Consider the following 12,626-nt stretch of genomic DNA (forward strand, 5'->3'; position numbering starts at 1 on the left):
AGCAGGAGGACAGGGTCCTGATGGGGGACGGGCATCGTTAATAGGAGTCACACTGAGGCTGTCAGCGGGGCGTCCAGGCGCCACATGCGACCATACTGCTATGATCTCACATGTATGTCAATGATGATATGTAGAGTATGCATTAGGGCTGTAGCATGCTTGAGCATGATTGAAGGTATGTGGGTAAATTTGTTTCATCCATATGCACATGCATGCACACACTTAAGCACTTAAATATGGAAAGTAGTCAAACACATTACAACACTGCAGCCCAGCAGTTTGGTAAAGCTCATAGTTGTGACTTTATTGAAAAATTGGGAGCAAATTAATAATTAATGCACAGCTACTGCTTTACTGTATGTGTCCCTGCTATTATCCATATGGGAAATGAATACTGTGACTTTAAAAAGTAACTATTCTTGACTTTTTTATAACCCATTTCAAGATTGGGGTTTTTTTTCTTGGACTACAAAAAGAATTCAAAATACATCTCTGTGCCATTACTTAGTCTAAAACACAAAGTTGTTTTTGCTGTGAAAGCAGGAAGTGAAATGCAAAATGTGTTGCTTTTTTTCAGTATGCAGCATATCAAGCTGTTTTCTGACCTCATACTTGCATGCATAGTCTCTATAGACATATCAACTCTGATCAACTATGATGTTTTTGCTGCAAAGTCCAGTTTGTCATGCTAACAAAGAGAATATGAAACTCTCTTCCTATGAAGATGTTGGCATGCAATTTGTTTCAGAACAGCAGGAAAACAAACACAGCCTCAAATGACATAGCTGGAGTTTGATTTGTCCCATGTTTGTTTGTCTAACACGTACTGTATGCCTGCATTTATGTATATGAGGCTGTGGGTAGTTTATGGGTAAGACAGTGACAGTAAGTCTTTTCTCCCCCTTTTCTCCACCGCCCCGATTCAGAGCCTCCTGGGATGATTATTAATCTAATAATTAAACATTTATTGCCAACAGCACCTGCTCTCTCTCTCTCCTCTGGACCCCCCGGGACCCCATCACAGAGAGGGAGAGAGGAGGAGAGCAGGAGAGGGAGGGAGGGACACAGGAGGAGCCAGAGGGAGGGGTTGGAGAGCGGAGAGCAGCAAATCCGAAGGGGTCATCATCACATTGCTGGATTCTTTTACACTGGCGAGAGGCTGTTTTTTTGTGTGGTGGCAGACAGCGTGTGAAGTTATGTGATCCCAGAACAAAAGAAACAAGGAGGAAGGAACAATCCGATGCTGGGGAGGAACTGGAGGGAATCACAGTGAGGGGCCCCCTGAAGCCACTCTGACAGCTACAACCAACCAATCAACTAAACTTGGTTTCTTTTTATCCACTTTTTCATCAAAAGTGATCTATTTTCCTCCAATTTTTTTAAAAAAATATTTTGAAATATTTGGGTGGGATCAGAAGGACATTTCTCTTTAACTCTTAACACCAGGAAAGGAGAATAAAAAGTGGACAGACTCCCACTTTTAAAAGGACAGATAGAAAGAGAGACAGTGAAACCTACAGAGAAGCACAGGTCTCTTTGCGCGGCAAGATGCTGCGCTATCTGATCAAGACTCTGCTGCAGATGAACCTGTTCACCGACACCATCCGAAACCCGAACAATGGCACTGATCTGTTCTTCAACAGCTCCCTGTCCTCCTTCAACGGCTCCCTGCTAGACTGGGGAAACTTCACCGGCTTCAACGGTAAGCACAGGGAATTTGCCTTTGCATGCTCTCCTCTGTCCTCCCTGTTTAACCTCCCTTTGGTTTGTCTCCTTTGCACTCTTTTCTCATCTGATGCAAGAGGACACATAGGGTTTCTTGAAAAAGACTGAAAACACTTACACGGGGGTGTCTTTTATGATGATAATGTGGAGTTGAGCCGACGAGAGACTTGAAAAGGGAAAGTGGAAGGAGTTGTCATGAGAGTTAATCTCATATGAGGTGATTGGAGATGAATGGATGTTTGAAATGAAATTAGGTGCTTATGACAGATTATTGTTCCAAATGTAAGATCTTCTGCTCTAGATCAGATATAATATGTATTATGAGAATAATAACTTTTATGATGGAGGTTGATAATTATACAGTTTCATTACTAAAAGCTGATAACTAGATAAATCTCCTGTGTTTAAGAAAAGTCCTGTGCTTCCTGATCTCACAATAATGAGTCTGAATTGATATTTTTTTTAGTTAAGATGAATTACACAGAGAATGCAACCCTTTTAAATTGGGCAGGGTGATGTAGTCATTGGATAAAGTTCTTAATCAGGTCCTTAAATACAGCCATGACTTGTGTCCCTAAGCAAAATACTGAACCAATACTTGCCTCAGTCTAAGTCCCTCTGAAGATTTCTGTCAGAAAATAGCCCCCTCCCCAAAAAAAGGGGTCAGTGGATGATCGCAGCACACTGGGATCACACGCCTGTCAGAGTGTTTTGTGGGCTGTGAGTAAAATGTGACAGAGACACAGTATTACCCAATAACACGGTCTATTTTACAGAAGCGTGAGTGGCAGCCTGCTCACTCTGTTAAATGAAGCTGTCTGCTGTCAGGCGCGACGGACCGGAGCTGTCACATCTCCCTAACTTTTGCCACTGGGCTCTCCATCAGTGATGGAGCTCAATCTCGCAGCACTCGTCTCCGTCTTGCTCCAGAAGGGATTCATAAAGCCTAGGTTTTTATGGCTGTGGAGGGAATTTTGTTTTTACTGTGTTTCTGCGCAGGCTTATTAACATGGTGTAATGATCTGTCCCTGCTGTGCTTTGCTCTAATGGCAAGGCTGTATATATGTGTACATATAAGTGTGTGTGCGTGTGTGAGTGTCGATGTGTAGTATAGGGTAGAGTTAAGTCAACAGATCACCTTGATGTCTGCTATAATGAGCCCCCCAGCTTTGTCTCCATGTCAGTGCATACCAATGAAAGCTGCATTCACACACACACACACACACACACACACACACACAAAACTGTCAAGTGTATGTACCATATTCACCATATGTTACTTTCCATGCCACCTAATTCTCCTTTCTTTCTTTCTTTCTTTCTTTCTTTCTTTCTTTCTTTCTTTCTTTCTTTCTTTCTTTCATCCTCCCTTCCATCCTTCCTCCCCTCCATCCTTCCTGTCTTACTTTTATATTTCAATTCCAAGCTGCTTTCTAAAACATCCAGCTGCTTCCCAGCTTGTGTCCATTGACTGATGGTTAAGAGCCAGTGAGAGGGTTACTGTGTGGGTGTGGATGTATGTATGTGTGTAGGTAATTGGTGTGTATTTTTTTTGCCACAGTGGGGAGTGAGGTTTGCCTTTTGATGCGTGGACATTGGTGTGAGGGGTAGATTTGTTTCTGAGCCCCATCCCTCCCTCCCTCCATGTAACCAGCTCACAGCAGCAGTGGTGTTGTCTGTATAATGCTGAGTTTATAGCTTCTCTTTCATTGCCCTCACACTTCTATTTCTTTCTCTCTTTTCATCCCTCCTCTCATCCATAAGCTCTAATGGAGTGTAGATTGAGCGATCTATAGTAGCCCGATGAGAAAGTAAGCATGAGAGGTGAGGAGGAACAATGAATCTATTGAGAGGAATTTATCTGATGCAGAGTAACATGGACTGATGGGCTGATAGAATGACGTGCCTTGTGTGCACCTGGCTTCATATTCAGTTGGAGCGCTCCCCAGAGCTCCCACAGACTGTCTCCTCCCTACAGTCTTTAGGTAGTATCGATACATTCAGGGAGTCTAACTGAAGACAGGGGATAGATAGAATAGTTGTACCAATCAGTGATCAATGAGATAAAGTGTATAAGCTTTCTCCATTGTAAACTGGTGTGAAGGAAACAGATTGACCACCTGGAGAGAGTAAAAGGCAAACCCTGATATCTGAAAACCCACCTGCTTCAGAGATCAATATTGTTGTTTCTTAACAAAAACTGTGTCCAGCTATTTTACTCATACAAACATCCTTTGTCATCATTGCCCTGATATGGATTGATCCCCCCCATATTTTTATTCTTTGCCATAACAGAGATGTATTACGCTGGCCATTATGTGCTGATTCATCAGTGGGGGGTTGCTGGGGGCTGCTGATCAAACCGTGGGTATCCAGGCGAGAAGCTCAATAGCAAGGCAGTGGGCGGACAGTTTGTGTGGGTCAACCTAGAGCTCAGAGGGAGGCTCAATGGGAAAATCAATGCGGCCCAATAACCAATTTGGGAAATAATGGACAATTCACTCAAACACAGCGCTATAGTGGTCTGCTGGGGCCTGGCAAGTTTATCTATTAGTTCTTTCAGTTGTGCAACCTCTCTCTTCCTTTATCGCACCTTCTCTCTTTTCTTTATTGACAGTTTCTTTAGGGATTTGTGACTGATGCATGGGTGCTGGCTATTACCTGATTCTAAGTGACAGCCAAGTTAGTCACAAATTTAGGTTGATTAATAAGGGCCTGAATTTTGACAAGGAAATTATCCAAATGAATAGAAATGTAATTATACTGTATGAAGTATGCTAGTATACAGCGTTTCTGTCTATGAACTGAACTGCTTTACAGCTTTAACTTCCCCATTTATGGCAACGTATCCTCGTACAACGGTTTGTATAATATCTAATGAATAAGTAGCCCACCAATAACGTTAAGTAAGTTAGGTGGGTTAGGTTTAGAAAAGAAAACATGATGGCAACTAGGGTAGGGCTGGTGTAAACATTTTCAACCAGTTTGATATTAGGCCTAACACTGGACCAGAATGGTATACCGAATTTTACCAAGTGTCACTGCTCCCAAGTGGAACATGACACCGAGTCCTAACAGTAAACAAGGGGCAGACTATTGCATCACATCACGTAACATAGGAGCTCTGAGTCAACTTGCGGTATTCCTACATTTGTAACGCTACATTGAAAACAGAAAACACGTTTTATATTGTGATATTTTCTGTAAATGACATAGGGTATAGCCAACAGCAAGTAGACCTGCTTGATTTTAGCAAGGGTCATTTAGCTCACCAGAAATTTTCAGCTCCCAGGCGATCCTTCTCCAGCCAGCCTCCAAGTATTTGTAGGGAAATAAGTAGGTATCATGTAGATAATTCCTCATCTTAACTAAATTAATCAGCCATTCTGCATCCACTGTGGTGCTTTCAAAGCCAGCGACAAATATTAATAGAAACACAGCATCACACAAAAGTTCAGCTCTTGCTTATTCCACCTCTTATGTCATCTTTAAATCCAAAATGTTGCCATATTGGTGCAGTTTTGTTTTTCTTGCCATGTCTCCTCCTGTTACCCTAAAACACACAAACTTTGTTGTAAACAAACACCACGTGTCCCTCTGCTCCTCCTACCTCCTGTAATTTGATCTCCATGGTGCCAGCACTGGCCTGGGCTCATAGCCGGTCAGGCGCTAGTGGCTCCATTGGTCCATTTCTAAACATAATATTATGTTGATCACGTTGTCATATTGCTTATCATTAATGCAATACATGCTGAAATTAATACGGTGACGCTGTCAGCACAAGTTGCAAATCTTAAACTACTTTGCCAGAATGTGTAATTATGACAAATGGTTCAGCTGGTTTCCATAAAGTCAAACCAGATAGGACCAGCAAAACCTGAACTCAACCCAACTCTAGTGACAATGTACCTTAAAGTAACTCAAAGTTCAAATGTTTTCACATGCTTCTGGTCTCCTGGGGGAAAGTCCTGTGTTTTGTGACCCATCCACCACCCAAACCTACATCCTTAAACAGACTACTTGCTTCTTTACTCCCATCAGTGCGTTGGTCATGTCATCACAGCTTTCCCAATTATGTGTTTAAAAACAAATTGCAGTGCATTACTTTTAGTAGGTACGTACAAATAGTGCATGAGAACAGCCTGTTTTTAGACACTGACCCTGAGTCAGTTATGTTATTGACATCATTACTTCCGAGAAAAAAAGAACAGATCAAGGGAATGCATAAGAGGGGAATTTTTTTTAAGGGTGATGCAAATAAAAAATAGTGAAAAACACTGCTCACCTAGTATCCGACTGTGCACCTGTCTGAGGTGCTGGAGCTATAAAACAAAATAAAATGAATGAAAAAAGTATCTGCACACTCAAATCTGTGCAAAAATTGTTATAATAAAGCAAGCTTTCAGTCAGTGCCCTTCCTCAAAAAGTTGGGTTATTTAAGTAAATTTCTTTGAGTTCTACTTAGACTCTTTTTGTCTAAATTTTAAAGCATTCTAAATACAGCTGGAGTAGAAATGACAGCTGAATTAGCCTCCCTCTCTCTCTCTCTCTCTCTCTTTCTCTCTCTCTCTCTCTCTCTCCACCCACACATCCTCCTCTTACACACTCATTTGTGCTCTGGATGCAACTGACTGTGGAGATAAATTGGTAATCCATAAGAGACCTCAGAATCAATAGGCGTTAAGACACATTCCCCTTGGGGAACAGGTGCACAGGAACAGAGCTTCGAGGGCGATGTTTGGATTGTGAATAGATGTCAACATTTTTAAATGAAGTGCATAGGAGTCATGGCACAAAGAGAACTTCCTTTTTTTCCCTGAGTTGCTATGAAGATGTTAAAGCCCTCATTAGAGTGGCCACTGTGTAATCAATAAACCCTGGGTCAAGTCTGTCTTTATGAGGCTCAGGATGGAAACAGAGAAGACAGAGAACTATTTTAAGCTTTTCAGTCTATCATGTCATTTGATATTGTTGTATTTGAAGTGTGTAAGAGGTGATTTTCAGATAAAGTTGTGGATCTGATGCTGCAAGCCCATTCATGTGTGTTTGTATGTGTATGTGTGTATAAATACATATAGGCATCTTTGCATTTAGGCAGCTGGTGATGTCTGCTGCTGTGCTGTGTAATTGTACGTGTGTATGTATTGTAATTTATGGGCGCTAATGCAGCCATTTGTCCCTTCATGGAGGTCAAGTAGACTACCCTTTGCTCTGTTCACCATAAATCTGCCAGGGAGTCATTAACGCTGTCTGTGTGTGTCTCTGTGTGTGTGTGTGTGTGTGTACATATTTCCTAGCTAATTACTTCTAAATATTTCAATATGCAAATCCCCACCACCACAGCCTCCACAACTTATTTTGTGCGGAAGCAGAGCTGCCTGTAGAATCCTTATCAGTGTAAATCAGCATTTCGTACAATCAAGTCTACACACTGAATTCAAACTACAGACGGGGGGCAATCATCATGACACCCTGATGCCCACCAGGAGCTCAGAAAGGAGGATTAAACTTCCTTTACTAGCACTGTAAACTGTGCTGGTTGTAAAGTGGCTGTTTGGTGCTTATGGTGCTGTTGATCTGAAGCTGCATGAATCCAACCAATGCCTGCAGAAGGGCTCTGGACCTATGGCATCAAATGTAAAGATGGAGAGAAGATGACTAGAGCAAGAGATAGAGAAAAATGGGAACAATAGTTTTTATTGCTTCCCACCAGATCCACTACATCCTTGCTGCTGTATTGCTCATTTATTCAGCAGGCCTAGCTGGCTAGTAGAGATGCATTATTAATAGATTTCTAGGGAGCATTTGGGAAGCCAAACATCTTTATTCATAGCCCAAGCCAAGCACTGGGAACCACCAGTTGTCTTCCCTCGTGCTCACCTCAGCTTTGCTCTGCCATCACTGAAAGCCAACCATTAGCCAACTGTGGCCGAGGTCTCTCTCACACAACAACTCACATCACACACACGTAAGGCGTGCATGCACAAATGCACTGAGATGCACACTAATTCAAAGTCACCAGAAATGCAGACACAAACACAGTTTCACCTCTGGACCCTGTACTTCCTGTCAAAGCGGGTTCCTGCTCCAGCGTGACGTCTGGATCATTAGATGTGACCTTTCTCAGTGCGCTGCTGCTGATGCTGGCGGTGTGGCCGTGGCTGGGACTTTGTAGTCGGCTAGAAAGAGAATGTGTGATGACCAGGGAGGGCTCAGCAGCGGCTGGCCAGACAAACTATGGTGGAGAGCAGGAGGTGGAGGGATTTCAACCCCCCGCACTGATGGCATCCAGCCAAAACAAACCCATTATTCTGAGGAGGGTAGGGGAGGGTCAGGACTTTTCACACACAAGCCTGGAAATGTTCTCGCCAATGATGGACCTGTTTTTGTAGCAGTACTCCTCATTGTTGATTACCAGATCAGATATAAATCAATGCTTGGTCGCTAAGCAGTTCACATTTATGACATTAATCATAAACATGTTGACATCTGAATCCAAATCATTCCACCTGATGTTGACAGAGGAAGTGGAAATTAATTAACAACCTCTGTATCTGTATCATCCCTGACAGGAATGAAAACAACCTGATAGCGCAACTCTGGTGCAAACTATCTGCTCCACATGGTCCAGAATACTCAAACAGGTCATCAGCCAATGCAAGTGTGCTTACAGATGCCTCTCTTGGTCAAATGCAATCATGTTTGCACAGCTACTGCATGAACATGATGTGAAAGGTTTCAGATGGTAGTTACACAGTATATGCTGGATTATTTGTAGCACATGTAAGAATTTTTTTTTTTTATTCTATGATATTTCATGAGCTCATACATTATAGCTATTGTAAATGTAATGCTTCTGGGATGTATTCATGTACCTGACTTTATGTCATTCAAAGGGATCTGGCACAAATATTCAAGTATTCATTGTTTTTTTTGTCCGAACCCAGTCTCACTCCGAAGTTGTCGAATACCAGCGTTTTTAGGGGGCGAAAGTCTGAGTAGGGCGTGGGAGGAGTAGTGGATGGGTCCAGCAACCACTGACATTCACCCGGGATGCTGGTGTTCACTTCCCCTATACATGTAAAGCCAAGCCATGTTCTTTTGTCCTAAATCAAACCACGTGCTGCTGTTTCCTAAACCTACACCACGTGTGTGTGTTGGCAAAACTAACCATGTGCATTTGTTGTTTAAGTAAAAAAAAAAAAGAGACTGTATGAAAAAAACATTTCCTGTGAAAACCGAAGCATATTTTGAAAACACACAATGCATGTAGAAAGCTAAAGTTGACATGTCATCCCAGAATGTCATAAGTCGACATGAAAAAAGACATGGAAAAGTCCATGACCAAATTTGTGATGAGGTCAGAGTGAGAATGTGTTATTTTTTTCTATATAGAGACAGTTTGAATGGGGTTCTGCAGGATGTTCAGGGTGACAGCAACGTTTATGTAATATAGTAAACAATCCAAGTTACCCCTCCAAGCTAATGCATGCTAACTATTTGTTGCATTGGACACTAGACATCAATCAAAACCAGACACTGTGTCGTATTAGGTTGCTGTGAGCTGCAGATTCTTAAAAACCACTATTAAGCAGGAGGCAGAAAATGACATTATCTCAGAGCCTGAGCAAGCTAAACATCTCTTCCTCCATGCAGCTGCCTCCATCTCACTCAGACCTATCCTGGATCTGGGTCTGTGGCTGCCTGTGCTGTAGAGCAGTGTGAAAGCGAGGAGCGCTCACTCTGCAGCTAAATCTGGGGACCGTTTGGATAATTAAATGATTTAGATTATCATCATGATTATCATCTTTATTAGGGATGTAAATTGATATGAATACATTTCTAGATATGAACAGAACAGTCACACCACTTCTTCTCGGAGTCATAAATCAGACTAATCAAAACACATGGCGTCCACCATACGGCACACACACTGCAAGTCACTCTTTACAGTTGCGACAGGATTTCTGATGTACATTGAGGATAAACGTCTAAAAATCTTTTTAGAAATCTAATCTCCAGTATCAGAGTCATACAGGTGGCTGCCTGTACAGTATAAACAGGAACTGTGAGCAGCCACAGCAGCAGGATTATCCATCTATGTCAAAATGTAAATAACTAGGCTGAAAACACAGAGGTGTTCTCAGGCTCAAGTTCAGTATTCAGGTGTTCAGCAATGCTTGTCCTCAAAGCTTGTCCGCTTGACTGACGGCTGTTATTTGTACCCCATGACACTTAGCAATTGATTTGAATTGTGGAGACATGTGAAATCAGCATTTTTTTGTATTTCTGTTGTCATTTTCAGCTGTATCTGTAATGCTTATACATATATAGGTAAAAACAGTGGGCCTGACCTATCTGATGTTTCTGCTGTGATTATTTTATGTACTGTGTTGCTTTGCCAGAGTCTATGATAAACCAAATCTACCAGCACGGAAGCTTAGCAGTGTACTGCTGTGGATGGGGTTGCAGCAAAACGTATCTTCGACCCTTAAAAAAAATCAGTATTAGTTTAAATATACACTACTTACCTTAAACACACTAAACACACTAACCAATCAACACCACGGTAGACCAACAACTCTCGGGAAGTCTGCAGGAAGTCCACTTGAGGCCCCTTGTGGACTGGATGAATTGGGAATTTGGACAGCCCTAAGCAGTCCTAGACTTCGCGGGAATGCGTCTGCAAAGTCCGCAAGTCTGCAAGTGCGGTAAAGTGCAGACATTTGGATTCAGCCATAGACTGTAAAAATGCCCTAAGTTCATTGGCCATGTGATCGCAGCCTTTCAAAATATGTGGGATATGTATGAATTTGGGTGCTCTTCTTAGGAAAACATACAAAAAATTTGCGAGAACAGCCTGATCTGAGTTAAGGTATTTTTGTGAAATAGGCAGATATAGATAGTACCTTTGTAATACACTCCTAGTCACTAAAGACCTTCATGTCTTTCACCAAAACAGGCACTAATAGTATTGCCTCATTGTAGTCTGCAGTCTGACCTCTTGCTCCTCACAGCAGAAACAATTATGTCGAGCTAAATGAGGGGATTAATTCAGTGATGTAGTGTTAAAAGTAATTGTCATTATAAGGCGAACAGCCAACAGTAAATCAAAGCAGGGTGAAATAAACCGTCACTCATATTCTCATTCAAATTTGGTCAAACAAAGATGACATCATGCTGTTCTTATTGGACACTTTCAGAAATCCTCTCCTGTCTTCTTCATCCCCTGTGCTGTACCTCATCTGTTTTTTATCCTGTGTGCTGTTATCCTCCCTCCATCTCACTCTCTATTTGCACACCCCCTCTGTCTCACTCACTTCAATTTTGTTCCAATTCACCTTGATTTATCTGCACGGCGGTTGCATAAACAGCATTGCCACATTGTGTGAATACATAACCAAAAGAAGAAGAAAAAAAGCCTTTTGAATTTTATATCTGTGTGTCGTATTTGTGTATGACAGCATCTTCTTAATAAAGGATCTGAGTCACTGCATATTCACCTCTCCTTCTTCTCCACCCATTCTGTGCTGCTTCACCTTATCCCTCCATCTGCACCACCCATCTTCCCCATTAAGAAGCCTGCTCAGTCTCTTCCAGCAGAGGATAAATAACATCAGGCGGTCCTCGGCAGCACGATGACGGCTCAGCAGTCCAGCTAGGAGCCCAATTATCGCTAGATCGTCTTGACGTATTTTCAGCCACTATCAGCTTGAGCCTCCCCATCACGGTTTCCATCAAGCACCGGCCGGCTACATCCCTGATGTGCTTATCATCCACAATTTCACTTTAACATACCTATTTGTAACTGCAGCATGGGGTCTTCTTTTGAATCATTGCCCCTCATCTACTAACATGAAACAACATCTTGGAACATTTGAGATTTTGTTATCCAAATGTAAGTTCCTCCTTTAAAAGTTCACATAGATTGAGTACATTTGGATCTACTGTTTAAGATTTTTCCAAAAATCTCTATGCTAATATATATATGTTGTAGACTGTTGCCAAAAACACTCATTTATCATGAAAATAAAGATTCAGCATTAGAAACAAACTACTGTGCTTTTGTTCCAAGCAAAACACAATTTTAGCTTTCACTTTCAGACCTGTTGAGATGGCCAGTGTTTGCAGTGCGCTCAATGCTTAGCCCCCTGTGTCTGAGATAATATGCAGAATTATGTACATAACCGAGCAGGAATGGAAATTAGGCAGCATCTGTGGCGACGATGAACACTGAAGGGGAAGAGAGAGAGAAGGGCAAGAGATGCTACTTTGTAAGCAGGAGAGACTTCTGCGTATGCTAATAGTGGCTTGGACAACTTCCTCCATCACGGCAAGGATTTTTCCAGGTGATGAGCACAGGCAGATTGGATGGTGATGAAGATATAAAACCGTGGTTAGATGTACTCATAAGGTGCACTGTGGGGGCAGGTATTAGTGTGATGTATTTGCAAAAAGGAAAAAAAAAAGAAAAGTGTGGATCAGGGGAGATGATAACTCCCTGGAATTATAATTGTCAGCGTGGCTTGTTCAATTTCCAGACTGTTTGTGGGAGGAAGAGTTGTGATAAGCCACGGAGATGAGAGAATGATAATGCAGCTTTGTTCCTGGGGTGGGCATGCAGTTGACAGAGTTATTGGAGTGAATGAGAATTATGTCCTTTTAACTTCAGAGAGTGTCTTCATCTCATTTTGCACTTAATGGCCTTTTCACAAATGCTGGAGAATCAATATTCTGATTTATTGGCATCTTTCTTTTATTTTTGTTTTGTTCTCCTACAGCATGTTTTCTTTCTTTTAATCAATCAGTCATTTAATAAATAATTTATTTTGTCCACGGAATTATATATGGTACAACTCCAGTGAAATGTGATCCCATCAACTCCTGTTGGCTGCTGCTTT

General features: G+C 41.9%; 1 protein-coding gene across 4 annotated transcripts in view; it reads left to right on the forward strand.

Annotated features, from left to right (window-relative positions):
- The first annotated feature begins 1,466 nt into the window (after positions 1–1,466).
- robo3 (roundabout, axon guidance receptor, homolog 3 (Drosophila)) overlaps positions 1,467–12,626 on the forward strand; it is a 217,562-nt gene continuing 206,402 nt past the window's right edge. For 3 of the 4 annotated variants that reach the window (XM_033644077.2, XM_033644061.2, XM_033644085.2), the window contains exon 1: positions 1,468–1,702. In XM_033644077.2, the coding sequence (XP_033499968.1) occupies positions 1,549–1,702 (154 nt within the window). In that variant the 5' untranslated portion in view covers positions 1,468–1,548. Of the gene's footprint in view, positions 1,703–12,626 lie in introns of all 4 variants that reach the window. The other variant, XM_033644045.2, reaches the window with a different exon arrangement.

Source organism: Epinephelus lanceolatus, chromosome 11, assembly GCF_041903045.1.
Source record: "Epinephelus lanceolatus isolate andai-2023 chromosome 11, ASM4190304v1, whole genome shotgun sequence".
NCBI classification, from domain to species: Eukaryota; Metazoa; Chordata; class Actinopteri; order Perciformes; family Serranidae; genus Epinephelus; species Epinephelus lanceolatus.